At 40.6% G+C, this 24,436-nt stretch overlaps 1 protein-coding gene across 8 annotated transcripts; it reads left to right on the top strand.

Moving 5' to 3' along the window:
* On the top strand, positions 1 to 22,662 carry MMEL1 (membrane metalloendopeptidase like 1). Of its 8 annotated transcripts, none has more exons than XM_085509181.1 (24): positions 2,772 to 3,058; positions 3,174 to 3,327; positions 3,464 to 3,627; positions 6,355 to 6,414; positions 7,043 to 7,204; positions 7,609 to 7,689; positions 8,106 to 8,201; positions 8,380 to 8,498; positions 9,153 to 9,218; positions 11,375 to 11,509; positions 12,155 to 12,244; positions 12,372 to 12,508; positions 12,670 to 12,763; positions 12,987 to 13,115; positions 13,397 to 13,495; positions 13,929 to 14,012; positions 14,292 to 14,395; positions 14,678 to 14,736; positions 16,501 to 16,620; positions 16,917 to 17,050; positions 17,513 to 17,578; positions 19,321 to 19,416; positions 19,937 to 20,013; positions 20,215 to 22,662. In XM_085509181.1, exons 2-24 carry the CDS (start codon positions 3,278 to 3,280, stop codon positions 20,312 to 20,314), a joined length of 2,322 nt encoding a protein of 773 aa, XP_085365307.1. In that variant the 5' UTR covers positions 2,772 to 3,058; positions 3,174 to 3,277; the 3' UTR covers positions 20,315 to 22,662. The 8 variants fall into 8 exon arrangements, 6 of the variants coding, with proteins under 6 accessions (XP_085365308.1, XP_085365307.1, XP_032304635.2 ...); XR_014931867.1 differs by having other exon boundaries at positions 2,781 to 3,058; positions 3,177 to 3,327; positions 12,987 to 13,098; XM_032448744.2 differs by having other exon boundaries at positions 2,781 to 3,058; positions 3,177 to 3,327.
* The last annotated feature ends 1,774 nt before the right edge of the window (positions 22,663 to 24,436 follow it).

The following is a 24,436-nucleotide window of genomic DNA, read 5'->3' as shown; positions in this document are numbered from 1 at the left end:
GTAGGCACAGTACTGGGCAAACCAATTTTTCAGGAGAAGCCCTGGTAGGATATCAGTGCTGGTAATGAGAATAAGCATTTGTTTCTGACTGCTGGAAAATGTGAACGTCTGATTCTGTTGCAGAAAGCACAAGGAGCTTCTGGAGCTGAAAAATATTCCCCGCAACACAAAGGTAAGACAACTTCTCCTTTTTACCAGCTGCTCTGTGCAGTGAGCATGCATTTAGAAATGCACTGCAGAAACCATTCCTTTATATCTAATAGCATAGCACTGCTGTCTGATAATATCTGATGGTGTTCAAAACGTCTTGTCTGTAGAGAGAGAATGAGGGAGAGTTTTGAAAGAGAATCTAAACTTTGAGGATTTACTGATTCTGATCTGTTTTGCATGTGCATCTACTAGGAGGTTATTTACACTACACACACCTGGTTATCCATCCAGCTAGGAGAAAATATCAGTCATTAATATATATACATAGCTATATATATATCCTGCTAGTTAACAGATGATGGAGTTGTGCTGTCTTTCAAAGACAGTCTCATCATTCTGAACACAATGAGTTATCCCCTGCAGTCTGCATCCCTGCTTCTCTAAACCCGAGGACAGTGGTTGTCCTGGAGCCACGCACTGTGCTCAGTCACTGGGGACTGGGCTGCAGTTGGTTTTTTCATGTCAGACTGCACATTTTCTGCAAGCTTGGAGCACTGCCAGGCAGTCTCATGCCTTCCCATTGACTTGGTTGTACCTGCCCTGAAAAATCACTGTGTACGTACCTAAGACACTTGAAGTATATGCTGTGTTTGCCAAAACAGTGCAAATTTGAGTCTTAAGGTGGCAAAAACAGCTTTTCCCAATAGAAAATGATATCATTAATCAGGCACCTCCTTCATTCTCTCCAATAACTGCAAGCTTCTGGATGACTGCTTTGGGTGGTGCACTGCTATTGCTTACCCAGCTGCAGGCTTACAGCAGAAAAAGATTTAACAAAATGATTTAGAATAGGACCTGACAGAACATGGAAATCTTATTAATCCATTTCCTCCATTTTTTTACATTCCCTACCCCAGAACAGGCTCTGCACCACCTAAACCATTTGTCACTGATTCCTGCTTGAGGAGTGATAATGGAAACATTTTCTTTACAAATAACAAGTCATTCATTTCAGAGCTAAGCTGCACGAGTAATAGGAATACAAAGCGTGTGTCACTGCTGACTTTCCAAGCTGAAGTTCTGGAAGTGCAACACACAAAGTTCCTTCTATTTCCTATTGGAAATGGTACACCTTTTCCTCAGCTGTACAAGGAAGTGAAACCATTACAGATACACGCAAAAAATGCTGGATATAGTTCCCATCTCCTCCCAAAAGAAAACTAAAAACCAGCTGTGGTATTTGTGTTATGACCAGGACAAGGTGTTTTGAGGGAATCTGCAAATTATCTGGGGACATAAGAGATGTCCTTGGTGCTTAGGCATGACCTCAGTTAAATCACTTTAGGCCTTGTTTGAATCACTTATTACAGGTGTTGCTTTGTAATTTTTCTGTCCTTTGGCTATATGGGAGGGCAAGGGTCCACACCTCAAAATCCCTCATGGCATTGTGAGATACCGCGTTACTCACAATCCACAGAAAGCAGTAGGCACAATGGTCATGGGTTCTTGGCATCTTGATTCTCCATCTGCCAAATGGGAAAAATCATGTTCTTTGGTGACTTACAGCCTCATTACAAAAGTATCTGCATTAAATCTGGTGAGGCACTTGTCTACTGCAATATGTAGACCTTCCTCAGAGCCAGCTGCATCGCATGGCAACAATAAAACTGTACAGCCAGAAAGAAGGTTCACATACATAGCAGGTTCTTTTGCTAGATGCCCTACAAAGAGAAATAATAGATCATCTGGCATGAAAATTAAAGAACTGTTCTTCTAAGCAACCTTCACTTGTGTGACTACCTTTCACATACAGACAGGCCGGGTCTGCAAGGGTTTGTTCAGATCATTGAGTTCCTGGATTCCTCTTCAGATGGAGGGATGAGAAGAGCTGACAGATGCCTAACTTAACACTGAAGGAAGGGCAGATTAACACCGACTAGTAGAGGAGGCTCAAACTCCTGGCAGAAGAAACCGGCGTTCATTGTATCCTGCCCCATTCACGTCTGTGCTCATATTCTTGGAACACTCTGTTTGCACATCCCAGTAAACAGCACTGCCACAAAGAAGCCCCTGCTCTGCCCCCAGTGCTTCCCTGTGGCCACACTCAGAGCTGAGAGTGCTGGTGAAGATCTCAGCTTGAGAAGTACCAGCCTTACAGTCTACAGTTAACTCTGGCAGTAAGTTACAGTAGCTCCATGCACAAAACAGGAGACAAATAGAACAAACTGTTCTCCCTCCATTCCAAAGTCAGCTCTAGAAAATAACTGCATGAAGGGAAGGGAGATGACATACCCATCCTTCTACTGTCTTACCCAACTGTTAGCTTTTAGATTTTCAAGGGGAAGCACAAAGGAGTTCTGCACATTGCCCACACCTATGTAGAAATCAGCGTGCTTCCACTCCGTGTATTACACTGAAAGCTGCCAGCACTCTCAGGGCCAGGAGGTTACGGTAGGTTTCAACCTCTGACTCCTCATCACTCCTCCTGTGAGCACAGCAGCCAAGTAACCAGGTGGCACATTGCAGGAAAGCTGGAGGGAACTCGGCAGCAGCGGTGCAGCGTGCAGGCTGTGAGCACAGAGCCCTCAGCCTGCCTGCGTGATGCAACCCCTCCTCCCCCTGCTGCTCAGGAGCGTCGGCTTGAAGCTGGGAACTGCACACGGCTGAGCTCAGAACTTTGGGAATGGCTCTAAGAAGACCGAGGAGCTGGGAGTCAGGAGCTCCAGCATGCCTGGGAGCTGATACGTGCTGCAAGAGCCTTCTCCTTTCCAAACCCTCCATCTCTGCTAAGGACAGGGCAGACACAGCTCAAAGACACTCGCATCTGGAAGGATCTCTATTTGGATTCTGCTGCTGCTAACAGAGCCACTCACATCCACAGAGGAAAAGAGGAAAATTATTGGAAACGGTGAGATACTTTTCAAAGCGAGGAGTGGAAGGAGGCAGATTTTCCCCTCCTTCCCCTTTTGGGAGAAAGGAGTTGCCCAACTGCTAGTCATGAGACTTTCTCACACTTCCCAAAGCAGGCTCCTGGAGCGATGACACGGCACCACTGAGTCTGGGTGGCGTAGCCCAGCGCAGCCCCAGCAGCACGCCCTGACTGCAGGCAACCTGGTAGGCACGGAGAATGGAGAATGAGGTTGGCAAATCTGTGGACAATCAAATGGACAAATACATGTAATAATTTGGAAGTTTTCTTTACCTATCTTTGCTTTTATTCTGCTTCCTTTTACTCCCCGATTTGTCATGCATTCACCCCGTACTGATTTAGCTGCGCAGCTAATTCTCTCTTACCGTCCCCTCCGTAATTTAGAGTTACAATAATGGGGAAATCAGAAAGTCAGATGGATATTGTGGAAAAATCAACAAAATCTGGGAAGAAATCGTGGCGCTTCGTGGCCATTGGGCTGGCTGTCCTGCTGCTCCTCATGACTTGCTCTGCAGTCGCCCTGGTAATCCTGTATGCCAGCAGCAGAGGTAAGTAACCTGTTAATAATTTTCCTTTTTCCCCTGCAAACAATGGTAAAGTCTTTTCTGCAGAGCCAAATGAAAGCAAAAATAGAGAGAGAAGGTGAGCTCACCTCTCTGAGGGACTTTGCTATATTCGAAGCTCACTGAGAGGGGATTGTGGCATTTATTTCGTTATATGAAGTAAGATCTAAGTGATTTTGTGCATTTTGTCGAGTTTATCATCTGACAAAAGTCGAAAAATGCTGCACTGTTTTAGAGGGGAAAACTGCCTCTGTGTGTGTGTGTGCTTTTACATTTCCATATTTTATAGTACAATATGAAAGTGTAAAATAAGTGTCAGTGCACTGCTGGAGGGGGGAGAGACTTCTTTAATACTGCATCGAGCAATTTGAGCTCCAGGTGAAATGTGCTTCAGTGACTTCTATGAGAATGACTTGCCAGCAACCTGACAACGAGGCACATTCGATGTGCTCTGCCTGAGTGCATTAATTGCAGAGCAGGGATACTCCCCGTTTTGGGGGAGTAATAATTCAGGAAAAAAAAGCCTTTCTTATTGTTTACTTCTTCACTGCCAGCAATTGAGTGCTATCAGCGTTTGTTCCAATGCTGGATGAAATCCCTGAGCGTTTGGTATTCATAACACTCAGCAGTAAGTTGTTCATTTTTATTCTGCTTAAGAGAGGAGGAAAAACTCCCATAAGCTAAGTCCTACAGCAGGCATTTCTGTATCAGTACACTGAGCTATGAAGAATTTTTGTTGCTTGGATGCATAAAATATATGAGAAACCTGCTGTACTCATTGCTTCTTGGGTTTGGGAAAATCAAAACTCGGCATTATTAATATTTGGCCAACTCTTGGTCTCACATCCAGAGCGATGAGAAGAGTCTGTGCTGCATACAAAGCCAGTGTATGCACACACAGAAAGCTTGTTTGTGGAAAAAGAATTCCAATATATAAATATTTTTCAGGCCTGTATCAGCAATTAAGCTTTCATTTGAAATGTTTCCCAGATTCAGTCATTCCTGAGGAGAACGTGAGTGCAGAATGATAGCAGAGCTGAAGTGCTGCTTGGCCTGTTTGCTATTTAGTTCGTGGAACATTAAGAGTTTGTTCTTCTTTTATCTACATACCAAGATAAAACAAATGAACAAAAAAGAGAATGACCGAAGCTCAAGCAGCAGCAATTCCACAGATCTAGGAGCTCTGTGGGGATTTTTGATCCCTTCATACTCATAAATCCTTGCCTAACTAAGCTAGAAAAAGTTTAGTAAGAACAGCAGAGTAATATTTGGGTGAGCAAAGATTGGGATGCAGACAAGTGAAGTCGTTCGTTTTTGAATCTGACTACAGCATGTTCTCAATTACATCTTTCCATCACCACCCACACACCCATCTTGGCAGCCTTTTCACAGCTCTCTGCTATGTTCCACAAATATTTACCAACCTCCAAATCTCATCACTTGTAGCAGTTACAGTTTGAAGAACATTTCAACACATATTGTAGCTGTCAAGTCATAATCAGTGACTTCTCTGAACAGATATGAGTTGCAAACAATTTGCATTCTCATTTAATTGCCAGTCCTGACCACTCAAATCATCCATTTAATTGATACGTTATTCACCTTCTGGCTCCCAGGTTTGTAGGTTTCGCTCAGGTAAGATTTGCAGCTATTCATTTACTTCACAGAATGATTGCTCAGGTCTGGTTATCTATAAAGAAACTTCAGTAAGACTGTGATAAGCAACCTGCTTTCTTAAAGAAGTCATCACTCGGAAGATGAACTGTTCTCTGATGATACTCAGCCAGACTGGAAGTGAGGAACGCCTTCCATCTGACAAGTGTTCATGGGCTGAAAGATGCATTTTACATTTGTTTCCAGTTCTTTGAGGTTCAAGAAGTGCAGCATGCAAAGCCTCAGTCAACAAATACTTCACGAGGTAAAACAGGACAGTGCTGGTCATCTCTCATACACAGTCAGGCCGGTTTGGTTCTTTGTCAGGAAAATGAAAGACATACAAAAGAGCCACTTTCAGAAGTAAATTGAGAGCCCCTCACCGGCCATTTCTGATCATCTCTTTTTATGGCAGAGTTTCAGAGCACTGAGTATACAACCAAGGTTTCAGAACAGGTTTGGCTTCCCTGCTTATGCATCTCGGTTACATTTTCACAATCATAAGTGCTTTTTGAATGAGGGGTTAGAATCTTGTTGAAAGCAGCTGGATTCCAGAAACTAAAGTTAAACACCGTGAGGTTATAATAGAGGGAGAAAAACAGGCTTCATCTGAGTCCTGTCCCACCCTGAGAAATGATGGAAGAAATACAACACGCTCAGTGCGCTTCTCACCCTTACGGGTATTACTACTTAAGGAATATTTCAGTATAGCTTTGAATTAAAAAGGAGAAAACTGATATCAAAGAGTGATACTGGAATGCTGCTGGAATGGGGATACAGGCTCATTTCACATAATAGTGGCACATATTTATTTCTTGTTTGGGTTTTTTCCCCCTCTTTTAGAAGCTACTGCAAAACATTTCTACCATGGAGACAATGAGCAGGTGTGTTAAAACTCACTGCTGAGAATGCTGCTGTTCTTCTTGCACAGAAATGTTCCATGTGTATCCACAGATAAGAGATGTCTGATATCTTTTACTGACACTGAGGTTGAACTGTAGGTGGATGACATTGATAGTGACTTCCAACTAATTCTGTTCTTTTACTCCTTTCTTACAGGCACCCAGTATGGAACCAATTCAGGCAATATATGCACCACACCTGGTTGTGTTACAGCAGGTAACGATTCTTATAATGATTATTATAGAAGTGATGCTTTACAAGTGGTTTGCCCAATCTGAATAAACAAGGCAGGCTTTAAGACTATTTAAGTGTTAAAGGAATAAAACTACTTCTGCCAAAGGCAGTAATTACAGCTGTCCTCAAGCACAGCTCCGGGTGCAAACACTGGGACAAAAAAAACCACCAAAACTGCTGTTATTTCTCCATTATTCATTTTCATGGTAAGGAAGTAGTACAGGAAGATTTCCATTATGGTCAATGGTTCTCCAGCCTAAGCCACAATTGTATGAATTGACCGACACAGTCTATACCTATAAAGTATCACAGAAATCTCCTTAGAATTAATTCTGCCAAGAAGAATGGATTATACACACAGGGCTATTCATTTTAAGCATTTACTGGTATAACTCCATCATATGCAATTAAGAGAGGTAAGACCACAACAGGAATGTTCAGTTACCCCCTGGAAACACTGACTTCATAGGCAGGTGCCTCAGCTCATGCTTGTCTTATCTACATTCAACAGCTTGGTACCTTCTTTCCAGGCGTGTTGGTGGCAGTCTCTGGTAGTCCCAGAGATTACTGTGTAGTTTATGGAACTCAACTCTCTAATTTTGATATGTAGCTGCTAGAATAATTCAGAATATGGACACAACAGCTGATCCTTGCAAGGATTTCTACCAGTATGCCTGTGGGGGCTGGCTGAACCGGCACGTTATCCCAGAAACTAGCTCCAGATACAGCATTTTTGACATCCTGAGAGACGAGCTGGAGATCATCCTAAAAGGTAGGAATGAGGCTTCTCTATCCTTGATTACACACTTGTGTTTAGTTTCAGCTCTCACTATGTTTTGTACATGACAAAGTGTTGATTGTGATTGTGATATTTTTATCTCCAGTCCTTTAATCTCTCCATCTTTTACTACATCCATTTTGTCGTAACATCCTGTTCCCACTAAAAATTGGCCACAGGTGATTTGGTACTAACTTCAAAGGGAGATGGACAAGCTGCATGTATGTCCTTCCTGACACTTTGTTCTTTTCATAGCTCCTTTAAAGAGCACTCCAGTTTAACAGTAATTGAAGCCTAAGGTAACAAGTATTTTTCACAGACCTGAATTCTCAGTGATTTCTATGAAAAGATCAAAGATCTGCAGGGCAAAAATCTCACGGCAATGGTTCTTTCCCCAGGTGTGCTGGAGACTTCAGATCAAGGGGACAGAGCAGCGTTTCAGAAAGCTAAGATACTTTACAAGTCATGCATGAATGAGAGTGAGTCCCTACTTGTTTTGTTCCTTTGTTCACTACCAAATGTACAACCTGAACAAAGGTCCAGGCAATATCCAAGTAATCTCTGTAGCCTTGTCTGAAACATCATTCTTCAGCTACATGGGCACAGATGCCGTGGTGTATAGCATGGATGCTGCTTACCATCCTCAAACATGCAAAGCCTTTCCTTCTGAATGCAAAACTGCAATTCATTTCATTCTTTCCAAAGCCATTCAATCAAACCAAAGCATAAGACCAATGATTTCATGGTCTCTTGTTTTTTACAATGATAGATTCAAGCTATAAGGTTCCAGATTTAAGCTATAAGGAATATTATCTATTTTTCTTCTTCTTCCATTCTTCCTCCCCTTACCTCCCAGTTCCCCAAAACAAAACAGTATTTGTTTCTCCTCTCTCAGGTCTTATAGAGCAGCGAGATTCATTGCCTCTGCTAGAGGTCTTAACAGTGGTTGGAGATTGGCCAGTGGCTTCTGCAGATTGGAACAATACCAAAGGTAATACTGTGCCTGAAAGAGGCAGAATAATTTACTGCACTGAGGTGACAGCTGTCCTGGATAGCCTGGCTTTTCCTTCTGAAGCAAAGATTGAAATGTAGGATGCAGCACATACGTATATGCCCTATTCACATTGATACATTAATAAATAATGTATATTTTTCCTTTTATCTCCAAGAACCAAGCTGGAGCATGGAAGAGAAACTCTCCATAATGAACTCCAGATTTAACAAACGTGTCCTCATTGACATGTTTGTATGGAATGATGACCGGGATTCCAGCAGACACATCATCTATGTAAGAAAAATATTGCAAGGAATTATTTATGTGCATTAGAATTACAACATGTTCTTATTTCCCCTACGTATGGATCAGCTTTCTATAAAGTCAGTGTATTTATGTAAGGGTTCAAGTGTCAGATACATCTTAAAGTCATTTTGGGAAGCTTTCCACAGTAGCATAATTTGCTTTTTCAGCTAAAGCAATGGACCTTTGCTGATTTACAGCATTAAGGGTTGAAAATGCTTGTGACTTGCAAAATGATTGTGAGGTTTGCTATATAGCAGGATACCATATTTCAGAAGTTGATATGTATACATTTCAGAGCCTGTTCGTGCATGAAGTGTAGCCCACAAGTCAAGCAGCTTCTTTTCTAAGTTGCTTGAATTTATTTTTCAGTCTCAGTGACTACTTAAAGACCTTTTCAATAACCCATGCTAAGTATCCATCCTGTCATCACCTAAATATTCAGAGACAGAGGTTGTACCTTCCATCTCACCTCAGTTTCCAGAGAGCTGAAGTTCTTGAATGTCTGTTGATAGCTCATTGTTGGCCATTCCAACACTGGATGGCATGTGCAGCATCTCAAGGATGTTGCCTTTCAAGGACAACTTTGGACAGCACCGGATCCTGTTCATCACTAACTAAAGAAATGTGTATCATCTCCTTCAGATTGACCAACCTAGTTTAGGAATGCCATCCAGAGATTACTACTTTAATGGGGGCAACTACCGAAGGGTAAGTACCCCTTGTAATTTATTTACCATGTGCTTCTACAGTAACATCATGAAGTATTCCTGTGTTTTGGAAAACTCAAACATACAAATCTTCATGTTGCAGAGCAGATTATCACATTCACTGCTACATTTTTCTCTACTTATACCAAAGATTCATCAACTTTACAAAAGGACAGAACAATAATATCCACAGAAGTGTCTAATTCACACCGATCAGAAGGTCATATGAACAAAATATATCTGTATTTTATAACTTTTAACAGTTTCTAATTTTAAAGGATAACTTTCACTAAAAAACGTGAACCTATGTTGCTTGTATCTTCTAAAACCTCTGGCACTGGTTGCTATCATAGATGGTACTGAAAACTTGGTTATCAATACAATCCAAAGTGATAATTCCTCTGTATTTGAGCATACAATACCAAAAGTTGTACATGGAATGGCAAAAGCAATGTTAATTACTATAATTAGCTGGTAAGAATCTGCTGCCACTTCCTTCCTCCCCTGCTTGTGTTCCCCAAAAAATATATGGCAGTTGTGACACTAAATCCTATCTGCTCTTCTGCATCAGGGTGCAGGGCAGAAGTGTGAGGTTTCTGTGAATACTTTTCAGGCTGTGTTTGCAGCATCTTACTAATTTATCAGTTTCCAAGCTCAAAATAATGCTTTCATACTTTTTAATCATCAATTATGTCATACTGGCAATGAGGATTTGCAACTTTATATCAAACTCATTTTCCTGGCATGAATTGAAGAGAGTAGAAAGAGAACGATCAGCATTTCTTGGCTGTGGAGACAGATTAAAAATTATAAAAATTAAAACAAGAGAGAGACCAGCTTTATGGCTTCATTTGAATAGATTTCCATGTATTATATGGTCTAAAATACATGCCTGTGAAATTTTTTGTGAGATTGTTTTTCCACACCTTCTGGCCACATTTATAAACTGCCAACTTCTGTTCATCTGTCTCATAATACACAACATATAATCTGCACATGGCTGTGTTGGGAGCAACAAAGAGCTGCTCAAAGTTTGCTGGGAGCTGCTGGAACCAGGATTCTGCTCTACGAGTTTAACCTACGTAGTAGCAGTTACATCAAAAGGGGTATTTATGCATCCCTGCTCCAAAATCCTACCTGGAACACCTTGCAGGGGGTAGCAAATCAAGCACAGTACATGGATTATCTTTACTTACAAAAGAAAACCCAATAGCATTTAAAATAATTAAATAAAAAGGGCTGTGTTTTTAATTTTTATGAATAAAGAGGAGAGACAACCCCTTTTTATTTGCTATTTAACAGCTCACTTCCCACAAACAATGAGCCAAACTGATGACCCAAACTCCCCCTCTGCGTTGTCCAGCATCTTTTGGCACAACTCTTACTGAGGCCTGTGGGAGTCCAGCCTGATTAAGGCCTCAGCATTCAGCCTAAAAACACAAACCATTATCATGTAAGTGCCCGGACTCAATTTCACAACAGCTATTTTATTTATCTGGTTACCGAGGTCTGCGGAGGAAGAAAAGTATGCAATAATAGGTAATATTAAGCTTTTTTGTATCATAGATCTGTACTCAGCAATCAGATCTCTTTTCAAGGTGTGTTCTCAGGCATAACTCAGAGCCATTGCTTCATCTTACAAATAAAGCAAAGGTATCACTGGGACCCATCCGAGAGAGCTTTTCTTTCAGTAGGTAAAAACAGAGTTTAGAGGATTTATGGTATTAATTTCAAAGAACCTAAACCCTTCCATGTTTAGCCCGGTATTTTGGCAAGTAGGAAGCACTAATCCCCATAGTGCAAATGCAAGCACAGTGCTTTCTTTTTGCTCTGGTTGAAATTCTAACCCCATACTGCAGAGTTAGCTTGCGTAGGGATGTAAAAAAATGTTGCTTTTGTTGTGTGTTTTGAGACTGGGAACTGCACTGCAAAGTATTACGGGATGAACACAGATCCGAAGGATTGCAGTAATGTCTGTTACGGTAAGGAAAAAGGAAAATTAAAAGAAAATTAGAAGTGGAGTGTAAAAGCTGTGCCATTGAGCCCAACTTTTTCATAGCAGTCTAAAAGCTAAAATAACAATCGTTTGCTTAATGAGAAATGATGGTAAACCTTTTCATTATGACCCTACACACACACACAATTTCTTCTGTGCAGGTAAGAGAAGCTTACCTGCAATTCATGATCACTATTGCTAAAATGATCCGAGAAGACATGAATATATCCAAAGATGATTTGTTTGTACAAGAGGAGATGGCAAAGGTTATGGAGCTTGAAACAGATATTGCAAATGTGAGTAGAGCAATGAAGATCTTCTCTGGATGTCTGGGTAGGAGGAAGGAGGAAGAGTCTGTTTTTTCAGCAGTAAAAAAATCATGGCCAGGAAAAAAAAAACAAAAACAAAAAGAGGGGGGTGAGGAAAGAAGGAAACTTTCTGTGCCATGAGCAGCCCAGAAATCAGAGCCTCTGTGTGTATAATTATCTCTACTGTATGCACTGCTATCATGTCTGCTCTAACCCTCGCCATACTGTTTGTTTGGAAGTCTCCTACATCAAAGTATGTCATGTTCTGCTAAACACACATTGTGACAACCCCAGGGCGAGGGTTAGACCCCTTGCATCATTAGTTTGCATTTTTTGAGGTGCTGTAGACTTATAAAAGCTTGGTTGTCCATTCTGAGAAAGATGAAGGGAATCTCTTGCTTCAAAAGATTAATGAAGCATTATTGAATTAGAGGTGCCTGAGTTGTTGTAACGAAATGTAGAAAGCAACACTGGATGCCAACAATGTGCTCTTGTTCCTCCCCCACAAAAACCCAAACCTGTTCTTATTCTCAGTGATGTTTACATGTATATATGTGCACACATGTTCACATGACTTCAGCTATTGACATCTGTGTCAGTTGATTACAGTAATAACTTTGTGAATGTCTTCAGGCAACTACCCCAGCAGAAGAAAGACATGACGTAACCTTGTTATACAACAAAATGACCTTAAAGGAGCTACAGGAAAAGTTTGCATTGAACGTAAGTGTTCTCTAGTGACTGCTGCTTCTACTACCACCACTACAGTGTTCAGTGGCATGGACTGTAGAAAGTGTGGACAGTTACTAAGGCACTTAATACCATGAGTGTGTGTCTCCTTTCTGCCTAGGAATTTAACTGGACCTTCTTCATCCAGGGTGTCATGTCTTCAGTAGGTGTTCAGGTTGACCCAGAAGAAGAAGTTGTTGTATATGGCATGCCCTATTTGCAAGAGCTGAAAGCAATTATCTCCAAGTACTCAGCAAGGTAAAAAAATAAAATTTGGAACAACTCTGTGACAATAGTCACAAAAATACAGTGGAAACAAATTATTGGGCCCACTTGCTAGTTCTTCTAGCAAAAAAAAGAAAATCATACAGCATCGCTGTTTTTATAAGGGATTAAACTCAGCTTTGCTTTCCACACAGCACCATCCAGAACTACCTCATTTGGCGACTGGTAATTGATCGAGTCAGCAGCCTGAGTCGGCGTTTCAAGGATGCTCGGGCCAGCTACAGGAAGGTATTTCCCCTCTGCCAGTATTATGCTCTGCTTTAGGAAGAGAGTCCCCCATTCACCAAGTCAACACAAAGTCATTGTTAGAGCACATAATCACAAAACAAAGTTAAAGGAACAACAGGAACTTGAGCTTTAAGTTAGCTTTGTCATCAAGCAGCAGTTTGGCAGAGGAATTTTATTAAAAGACATATTAGCAGAATTGATCCTGTGGTGTTTTATATTCTAGGCACTTTATGGGACAACACTGGAAGAAGCCCGCTGGAGAGAATGTGTGAGTTACGTCAACAACAACATGGAGAACGCAGTAGGAGCAATGTATGTCAGGGAGACATTTGCTGGTGAGAGCAAGAGGATGGTATGTAGTTTCCCCTTTGTACTACTGTACATCCAGTGTCCACAGTGAGCATTCCCCTCCATCTGATCTCTCAGCCTGTTTTATCTGGTGAAGATACCCACCAGCCATGAGTCAGAAAGCATAAGAACTCATTTGTGATTCTCTTTTAAATGCCAGGTACAAAACACTTTGTACACATTCTGGGGAAATCAGTTTTCAATAGGAAACCCTTCATTACCTTAATTGTGTTTTGGGAAAAAATAGCATGTAAATGATTTGTTTTTTAACTGCCTCTCTTTTAGGTCCAAGATTTAATAGATAAGATTCGTGAAGTGTTCATTGAGACCTTAGATGAGTTACAATGGATGGATGAGGCATCTAAAGCAAAAGCTCGTGAGAAGGTGAGACATCATGAAACTTCAGTGTGCTTTCATGAATATGAAATATTAGCTCACATACATTTTTATTTCCCTTAATGAATCTTTTGAACCACATTATAAGTGAGAAGATGACACCCAATGCATCTGCTAATATGGCAACAGAATACAGTACAATTCCCCAAAGGAAAGTTTATAACTATTGGCACTGGTGCAATGCAAAGAAAAAGAAGTTAAGCTGAATCCTGTCAAATAATGCTTAGGGTCGACACATTTGCCATAGTGGTTGGTCACACGTGGAGAGGAGGAGATTGTATGTTCAATGTTTGGCTTTGTTTGTGTGAAGTCTCACCAGGCAATAGGAAGTTTTCAACTACTTGCATCCCAGTTCTCATAAACAGGCGGGCAATAACAAAAGTGAATTTGAATCAAGAAAGGTTAAACTCTTTTCTTCTAGGCGTTGGCAATTAAAGAACAGATTGGCTATCCAGATTATATTTTGGAAGACCAGAATGAAAAGCTAGATCAGGAATATGCCAATGTAAGTACATCATACTACCTCAGTAAGTACCTCACCTCTGTATAGAAGCCTACACTTACTTTCTTGCCACATTGAATACTTACACCTAAGTAGCTATCACTTCCAAGTGATGAGAAAGCATATCAACTTGATTGTATGGAACATTTTGGAAAGTAGTTATCTCTTTGCATGCATTCATAAGTGATACTTTGCAATCAAAATATTTTAGAAGCCTCATCCAGTGGCACAAAGAATTCCTCATTCAGCACATCTTACCAATACCCAGATATCTTTCTTCAGCTAAACTTCAGTGAACACAATTACTTTGAGAACATCCTAGAAAACCTGAGAGCTGGAGCCCAAAAGAGCTTGAAAAAACTTCGAGAAAGAGTTGACCAAGACATGTAAGTTTCAAGGAACATGTACATGTGAGGTACATAACCCTAAGTCCTGAAATAATGGTGTTATCGTGTTAACTCATGCTTCAGATAAATAATAATGCCTATGTTTGCATCTCCTGGAGGATGTGAACACTGTATTTCTTTCCAATTGCATTCAGTGGCACCCTTCTTCCCTATCCCAACCCTTCTCTTAAATTCAATCTACATTTGTGAAAAATGAGTAATTCAGTAAAAAGAATGTTTAAAAAATTCACAACTGATTTGGTGTGCAACATTTCTTTTCAGATGGATAATTGGAGCTGCAGTGGTCAATGCATTCTATTCTCCCAATCGGAACCAGATAGGTAGGTTAATAACAGTTCTAAACAGCTGCATGGAACTAGTTAACCAGTTATTGCTTCAGAAGCATGCAAGACTGCTGTCTGGAGGCAAACCTGCCTGAGCCTTTGTGGAAGCTGAGGGCCAGGTAGGCAGGCTGTTCTTTTCAAACAGCAGCTTTGTTGATGAATATTCAACTCCCCACCCCCCCACTTGGCAGGCATAGTTCATATACTGTAATTGGAACAGCCTTATGTTTGAAAGCCTGAGACAGTAACTGCTACTATACAAGTGCCAGCTTCAGCGACCAGGGAATGCTCAGAGTGTGTTCTGGGCTGTTTCTACTCATGTTCCCACATTCCTGATAAACATAAAGGCAGCCTTCCAGTTTGCTCTCTGCGCAGATGGTACAGAAATAATTTTGCTGAGAGCTATATACTACACTAAAGAAACCTGCCTCTGCTTACAGGATGCTAGAGCTGAGATATTCTGCTGAATAGCCTGATCCCTCTTGTTCCTAGTCGCCAAGATCTCAGATGTAAGAAGACTTGATGAATGTGTCTGGTTCCATGTACCCCCATCTCTGAGCACATTCAGAAGTTCACATTAAGCCTAGAGATACTGTAGAGTCCTTGCTGAACTCTGAGCACTTCAAGCAGTAGAGGAACCAAATCGTTTCTACTCCATATTTGCATTCCTCCTGTAGCTTGCCAATAGGTGCCACCATGGTGCTGCACATGTACTCACCATCAGACCACACCATCCCTACTTACTGACACTGGTTTTATACTGACTGTAATCAGCTGTGAGCTGGCCTTCCCAGCAGTGAACTCAGGTCTTAAAGAAGCCTGGTTCCTCTACAACTTTGCTCTTGTAAACAACATGGAAGTTGGCTTAACTTGTAGATGAATATACAAGCCAAAAATCCAAGCACAGCAGCTGCCAGCACTGTAGATGTTAGTTAAACCTCTTTCTTCCTGTCTCTAGTTTGTGGAAACTGATTTTCCACACTAGTTTCAGTCTCCTGCTTCCTCCTTACTGCAGTTTGTCCTACCTACTTCTGCCCAGGACAGCATGGATAGAATCTTTGAAGGCATGAGTCTTTGAACAAAGTATCTGTTACATAATTACAACATTTCAATTACTAGAAAATATCTTACCAGAATTAAGTGCTTTCAGTCTTAACTCTTGTAAAAGCATGTACGTCTTTAATTTTACATAAATGGGAAGAAAACTAAATCCCATTGCTTCTATATAAGGCTTTTCTCAGAGAGACTGAAGAAGGATCAGCCTCCTGCTGCCCTCCCACGACTGACATGGAGTGCACTTGGAGGTCTGTAGCAGTTTTACATGCTGAGTGTTTTTGGTGGTAATCAGCATATGATTGCTCACCTTTCTGCACCCAAAATAAAGCAATAAAACATCCATTAGTTCCCCTATAAAATGACTTTAAAACACAAACTGTACCCATCTCCAGGAGACAGTTACTAAATTTCCTGTTCTTCGCTCACTGCATTGTAAGTTATAGATCAAATGAGGCTAAAGCTGAAATGTAAATGATGCTTGGTTCTCAGAAGAAATGTGCTAAATTAAACCTTCATTAACTTGTCATTCTCCATTTATACAGAGGGGAGCAAATTCACATGAGGCACAATGGTGTGTGTTTCTAACCATCTTATATTTCAGATCCTCTCCTGACCTTTAAACCAAATAACCACGTAGTTTGCCAGGCGTGCAGAAATAAAGCCATCCAGCTCCCAGTACCTCCCTCTCTCTTTCTCTCTTTGCAGTGTTTCCTGCTGGGATTCTACAGCCTCCATTCTTCAGCAAACACCAACCACAGGCCCTGAACTTTGGAGGGATTGGGATGGTTATTGGGCATGAAATCACTCACGGCTTTGATGATAATGGTGAGAAGATAACTCAGAAAGTATTCATTGCATTGTAAGAAATTAAAATGATGCACTAACGTGACTGAAGGATCCACGCACAAGTGAAAGGAAATCTGTGCACTACGTTCTTCCCTCATTCCTTCTTTGTGATAAAAGAGCAGCAAGTGCTGCCTTGAAATACAGGAATCGTTTTTCTCCCCACATAAACTTATGAATTAAATGCATTACCTTTCTATAATGAGGTGTAAAACAGTCTTGAACAAAGTCCCATTTCCAGTACTGTAACCCAGTAACATATTGGGTTTTTCACACAGGTAGGAACTTTGATAAAGATGGAAACATGTTTGACTGGTGGAGCAATTTCTCAGCCATGCATTTCAAGGAGCAGTCTCGCTGCATGGTTCACCAGTATGGGAACTACACGTGGGAGCTGGCTGGAGGACAAAATGTAAGTACAGCTGCCAGGAACGGGCTTATATAGGATCTGTTGTTTTAGGACATGTAGGGGAAACAGGCTGATGCAGGTTTGCAAACAGCCATCTCGACTAATTGGTTCCAAATCAGCAATAGAGTGTCTGGAGATAAGAATTCAGCAGTTCCCACCACCTCTTGAATTAAAAACTCCTAGTTTTAGATTTACTTCTCTTCTAAAACCTGCCTTCAATAAACCACTAAAAAGTGCAAATTTCTATTCAAATAATGAATGAAAAAGCATAGCCTAGCAAAACAGCAGCACTTCTTTTCTAACCTATGTCTCTTATCCTGTTAATTCCTCATCTGCATGCTCTCCTTTCTTTGTCCTAGCACAAAGTCCCCACTACCTTCTGTTCCAGACATGACCATCAGCTGTGCTGCAGCTCGTGGTTCTTAGGTTACTGGTTACTGTAAAGGAATGATTATTTTTTCACAGGTCAGTGGAATAAGCACGTTAGGAGAAAATATTGCAGATAATGGAGGAGTCCGACAGGCTTATAAGGTAAATTTCAAATACGTTCTGAGTTGTTTTTACCTGATGTTCAGCAATTCAGGATGCTTTTTATAGCATAGAAAAATTGACAATTAACATCTAATTACCCTGTTGATAAAGTTTGTGTCCCAATAGATCCAAACCCAGTGTAGGATTGCTGGCATTTTTCACCCAGGAGAACGTTGTTAATACTCTGATGTAACACAATGCTTGATGCTGCATGCTGCAGTTTCAGGTAAACAAGGGCCATGTTCATAAATAGGCACAATGTTATGCAAGAAAAAGGTGAAGCACTCTCAGTTTTCTAAAGCTCCCAGTTCTGAAAATGGCAGCTATAGCCACAAGCAGCTGATGACATGGCAGCAGACTAATTTCCAAGCAATACAGCTTACGCTGCTATCTGTAAAAACACCACTGCAAATTGTCCATTTCAACAGGGGAAAGCAGCTCCTCGCCTCAGGGAAGTCCAGTATCCATAACCCTCCAGGTTTACAAACCATTGTTATGAATAGGAACTCAGTATTTATTGGCACAAAGGTTCTTTCCATGTGGAGCTCAACTGTGAGCATGGAATGTTCTTTTCTAAGAATAATCCCAGCAGATGTCAGGGTAAAACTTCTTCTCTCCGGTTGTGAATATGGTAACGGTTAAGGGTGTTTATAGAAGAACATCCTGAATTTTGAGAAATCTAAACTGAAAAGTCTGAATCTGAGGAATACCATTAAAAGTAATTACTTCACTAATGTGAATATAAACGTGATCCTAAGATGTATTACCAATGTGGAAGAGCAGCGTGGTGTGACACGTCCTGTATGCAGAATGTCTGAGGCTCTGTGCTGCTGAATGCATCTGAACCCCCCAGTTCTACCTTTTGTGTTTTGTGTGCTCTGGGTCTATCTCAGCAACCACAAGAATAAGGTGATAGAACATTCGAAATTAATCAGCATGAGGACACATTAACTTGTCTCCATTATGTCAATATACCTAAAAAAAGAAAATTGGCCAATTAATGTGTAACAATAAGAGGTAATGGATTTAATATCAAGCAAGATTATTATCTGCTATTTTATAAGCAGTTACCTGAAGACACAGAAATCATCAGCACATAAGTATAGAGAAGACTTAACACTTCTTTTTGAGATACAAAAAATCCTACAGAAAATTTATGTAAAAGCTGATGATTTTACCTCAAACTGCAGTCCCAGTCATTGTGTCTCTGTTGCCCTATTGAGCCAGTATGTACATCCAGCTGTAAGCTCACACTCGAGCTGAAAGTACCTGCTATGTGGTGCCATGGTTGCTTGCTGAGACACAACAGCAAACACATGGCCTGGCAGAGTGGCAGGTTCTACCTGACATCCAGAATGGATCCCCAGGTGTCCTTAAGGAATAAACACCATTCCTTGCAGCAGAGGTCCACTCACCAGTAACAACTACCAACCTAGAACTCAACTTCCATGTAAGAAAATGGTATTTTTTTCCCTGGTTTATAATCAGTTTTCAGTTGAAAGATTTCTCCAAAGATGACTGCAAATTATCGTCATGTGTCTAATTAGAATACCCACAGTGACTTGTGCCATACTATTCGTATCAGAAAGACAAAAATTAGGGAAACATAGAACAGAAAACATATTGAGTTCACACACAGCTCTGACTGAAATCTCTCACTTGAGCATAGCACTCAGAACACACATTGTGTATGAACAGTCTGTCCTGTTGCTTCACTGAATTGAATCTATGGTAATTTCTAGGCTTACTTAAAATGGCTGGAACTGGAAGGGAATGAACCAAAATTGCCTGGACTGAATCTGTCCCACAAGCAGCTTTTCTTCCTCAACTTTGCCCAGGTAAGAACACTCAGAAACCCACAAACAAACCTAAAGTTGAGAGACAGCACCAGTTTTACTTGTAAAGTGATCACCACCGGCTGCATGCACATTCAGCTTGCAGATTCCACTTATTTCCCTACATATCCCTTTATAATAATGCAGAAACAGTAAATTTGCCGAGTCCAGTTTCACCCTACTGCCTGGATAAGAAATTCTCACGTTTGCAGCCATAGACTAACAGATGTTTGACAGTAGGGACCTAACACTGTGCATCCTAGACTGTCTGACTTAAACTCATTCCTTTGAGGAAACACACAGGTGACATTAATTGAGAGCTAGTTTATCTGTCCCAAAGATACAGATAAAACTAAATCTAATTAGGGAAAACAATTGTGCCTATTCTGCTTCCTCTCTAAAACACACTCCAACAATATTGTAACAAAAAGGGTCACCCCTCAAGAACTTTGATAAAAGGGAAGAATGTACCCAAATTGCATTTCCTTTAATACTGATCCACTAATTCATTCTCCTTATGTAGGTCTGGTGTGGCTCCTACAGACCAGAATATGCCAGCCAGTCAATAAAGACAGATGTTCACAGCCCTCTGAAATACAGGTGGGTTTATTTACTAATTGATAACATTACTCGGTTCAATCCTTTGCACTAGTGAAGTGCAAAGCCAGAGAGCAGCACACGGCTCGCAGCTACATGCTAACAGACATGACTCAGTCACACCATGAACATGGTTTTCTGTTTTCCAGAGCATTTATCTCTGTGTACTGTTCCCATATAAATAAGTTTCCTCTCTTTGTTCAGGGTGATGGGATCTTTGCAGAACTTTGAAGCCTTCTCAGAGGTGTTTCACTGTAAAAAAGGCACTGCCATGCATCCTGCAGACAGATGCAGAGTGTGGTAACCAAAGGACTAATGGCAAGAATGACATAACTCTGGTGACACAATGAACAGTTCTTGCCAACTGTGTGCCTGATGTTCTCCCACTCAGTCACAGCCAAGGCTAATGGTGCAGCTACTGGAGTGAGAATCAAGGAAACTGCAGCACTTGAGCTTTTATGGTTCCACTGGGACGTATGCAAACATCTCAGTGACTGATGGGCTGTGCTGAACTGTGCGCTCCAGAACAGAAACGACTGTTGGAAATGACATCCTGACTGTTACTAAGAAACCACATCAGGGTTACAAAGACTAATTCTTAAAACAAAACCAACCCAACAAACCAACAAGCAACAGCACATCTATTTTTCAGAAAGCAACAGTTTTAATATGTCTTACAATGCCGCCTTCTGAGACTCAGCAGACCTGTTTGAGGTGTTTCACTGAACTGTTTTCTAGCATTCTGATTCAGTTTCTAGTGCTTTCTTCCCAAATCCAGGTTAAATCTAGTTTAAATTCTCATGTTGTCTGTCTACTTGCACTTTGATTACTGCTTTGATGTAAGAGACTGCTACTTGTCTTGATGTTACCACGTGAGCTGTATGTTCAATGCCTGTAGGCTGCTGACTTCATGCAAAGCTGTACTCTTCTACTGCACTTGAGTCCTGCTCCAAAGAGCACTGTAACGTGACCTTAAAGTGAGTATTGCCACATAGAAAGTCACATTCATAGGAATACAAATTCTATTGTTAGAGATAAAACCATGGGGTCTCTTCCTTCAGAGGTGTATTTAAAAAGATGTTTATTCTTGTAGGAGTGTATAAAATACTTTGGGGCAAATAGCAGACATGACAGTGGAAACAAGTTGTTCTAATCCTGTGCCTTTTCATTTTGCCATAGTCTATTTTACAGTATTTACATTTGAAAGATGTAATATCATTATTTTTAATTAAAAAAATAAATAAATACAACATAATGGCCAATTCAGCAGGATTTTGATATAGAAATAGCTGGGTGATCTTCTTCAGTAGGTGTCCTAATATGATGATGATATTTTAAAATGCCAACATTAAATACATTTTCATTACTCTTCCAGCAAATGTTTTTCTTTCTAGCAGAGGGATCAGTGGAAAGCAAGATATCAACTGCTGGTGCTTAGCTCTTGAAGTGCCAAATCGCACTGTTTGCTTCACAAATTTTGTTTGCAGATGACAAACAAGAGGTTTGATTATCTAAACAATAAGGAAAGAAATGAAAACCCCATAACAGAAGCAGCTTTGTCCATCAGAGATGATCTATTGAAGTATTCTGGTCCATGTGACAATAAGAGCAGGATAAATCACTGAATAAAGCCCTCCACATTCCTTTATGAATGTTCATTTCACCTAATAAAGTTAAATTGAGTTATAAGTAAATTGTAGCATTTATTGCAGCTAAGAATATATGGTTCAAATGCATTTTATTTTCTATCTGAAAAGTAGATTTAGAAGATTACTTTCTGAGAGAATCACTGCTACCTCAGGGTTTAACCACTCATCCGTGCCCTTCAAAGTCTTTGTTCAGCACAGAATAGACAGGAAGAAGTCACATAGGGTTTAGTTGCAGGTTTATTTATTTAATCTCTCTTCAAAAGATGAAGAACAGACTGCTCAGCCCATGGAGTTGCCTACTGCAAACAAGCACCACACAAAGCATGAAGTTTGGCTTTCACCTCAGTTAAGAGGAAAATTGCTTCATATCCAGTTCTTTTCTGCATTGCACCTCAGATGACTCTGTATAGAGATATATTCCAGGAGAAGCAATCCAAATCATGTTAGGTTTTGTGTTAAAGCTGTGTCAGCCAACTGAGGAGAAGTGCACTTGAGCACAAATGCTGACAAAGCCCCAGATTTAAGGCAGGTAAGTAAGAGGAAGAGATGATTTTTCAGTGGGAATTGCTGGATTCATACATGTAAGTGCCTGAAAACATTAGGATTGATCCACATTCGAGAAAAAGGCAAAGAGGAGAACACACTAACAAGCTCCAAGAGTCCTTTCCACTAAACAGATAGATAGATAGATAAGTGATTGAATTATACATGTAGTAGGCTTTATTTTTCTCAGGTGTTACCTATATAGCTATCAACATGATCTAAACCCCCTCCTTAGAATGAAATGCTGTCCATGGCCAGAAAGTGAGGTTAACCTTTCTCATCACATCTAAAACTGATGCTTCACAGAAAGATCATTTGACTACTGTTTCCTGTTTGAAAGAGATTGACTTTTTTCAACATCAGACATCTGGTTACAAGACAGTCAAGTGCTCTGATAGATCAGCTTTTGTAATTTAATTTGTGTATGGTGGCAGGTAAAAATAAAATCTATTTAACTGCATTTTGACCACCTTCACTTATTCGGGTTCTCTATGCCACACAGTAAAGCTAAATTTCATATTCAGGCAATGAAACCTTTTCCTTATGCGTGTATCTTCCAATGCAGCCAGTAATACAGTCCTATTAACAGCTTTAACCAGGCTGTAACAGCTGTAAGTTCACTACAAATATTACAGTGCTACTAACGAGTATGAGAAGTGGTCCTGGGGCTAGTCAGATTTGCATATAATTGTTATGTGAAAGCTACTGTCATTTGTTACTATATTCAAACAGCAGTTTTGGCCTGGAGAATTATTTTATATTCATTCACTTAAGTCTTAGCAGAGGGACTATGAAACTGTCTGATACTGATTGCTAGGAAGTTGTTGCCTACTGAGAAACTCAGGCAAATGACAGCCATATATATATGCCAAGCAAGGGAAACAGCGTATAACTGTGCAGAGGTCAGGTGGAGGAGGTTCACATGGCTGACAATTTAATTACTCTGCAAAATCATTAAGCTCTGGAGATGTGCCATTAGAAGTTCTGGCACATGCAAGTGCTAAAGGGATAATTAAAATATGCCTGGGAGGTTTCATTCCAAGTTATTATTACAGCACATGGAAGTTACTATATTTTTTCACGTAAGTTTATTATGCCTCCCACCTGCAGAAGAATCTTTCCATCTGTCACTTTGTGTCTTTGCCAGCACAACCCAAGTGCATGAGCTACGACTTCCCATTACAGACCCACACGTGCCCTGTTGCAGTCATACTTCCCCTCTCCAGTTACAGCCCCCCATATCCTGAGAGCTACCAGTGACCTACATGAAACAAGAACAGATGTCAGCTCAGAGTAATTATAAGCCAACTAGAGAACAGCACAACCTACTGACCACTGTGTTTCTTTTTCATGGAATATAATCACGTGCAGGCAGCAGAATATGGCACATAATGTGCAAAGAATGTCTTCAGAGGGAGTAATACAGAATATGTACACAAAACTCTAACAAGCTGCTATTTTTCCCTTCTTAGTTTGGAGAGCATTGCTTCAGCAGTCTCAACAACTCCCCACAGTCTGAAGCCTGGCATACCACAGTATTTTGGACAGATAAGTCTGAACACAAGACTGAGGTAGCGTCTGGCTGGCAGTCTTTAAACAAGGTTTAAAAACACATACACACACACAAATCTAGTCATCATTCATACAGTGTTACACAACATAAGCAAGAGAGTGTGAACTAAAAAGAGCTCCTGAGCAAGGCACACATGCTCCTACCTGAGTTTTCATGCTTTCATCAGTAGATGGAGAGCTGTGATGACTTTTCAGCTGTTTTCAAATGAACAGTCACCTGGGAAGCCCTGACTGTGACCATCTTTGCCTCCACCTGCACAGAGAAGTAATGTATTTTAATGTATTTTATTGCTAAGAACAAAACTGTTCTAAAAACAAGAGCTATAGTATTTTTTAATGAAATGCCCAATGTCCCAGAGCTTTCACTACTGAAATGGGGTTTATTCACTCCAGAACCTGTCAGCCTCTCACAACCAGCATTACTTTTATCATTTGTAGCTGTTTCCAGGCTAAGCCACGTGCAATATGATTGTTTCTGTCCTCTGCAGCCCCCTTACCCCCACCATGCATCTCAAGCAAAGCTAAGCTAGTGGACAAATATACATAACTGGACAGAAACTTTGCAGAAAATACATCATCCTAATGGAAAAAAATCTGTTCACAAAGGTGTTCAGCTTTGTTGCACACCTAGAAAAATTCCAATCCTGTGTTTACCAGAATTG

The sequence above is a fragment of the Coturnix japonica genome, chromosome 9 (assembly GCF_054131305.1).
Source record: "Coturnix japonica strain WE chromosome 9, WE-NBRP24, whole genome shotgun sequence".
Classification (NCBI taxonomy): domain Eukaryota; kingdom Metazoa; phylum Chordata; class Aves; order Galliformes; family Phasianidae; genus Coturnix; species Coturnix japonica.
The sequence above is the reverse complement of the archived record's forward strand: the minus strand, read 5'-3'. Positions and strand labels throughout refer to the sequence as shown.

Coding starts and splice junctions, on each gene's coding strand:
- MMEL1 (XM_085509181.1), top strand. CDS start 3,278: ATGGAGAATGAGGTTGGCAAATCTGTGGACAATCAAATGGACAAATAC. Junction 3,328..3,463: donor AATCAAATGGACAAATACAT/GTAATAATTTGG, acceptor TCCGTAATTTAG/AGTTACAATAATGGGGAAAT. Junction 12,245..12,371: donor AGGAAAAGTTTGCATTGAAC/GTAAGTGTTCTC, acceptor CTTTCTGCCTAG/GAATTTAACTGGACCTTCTT.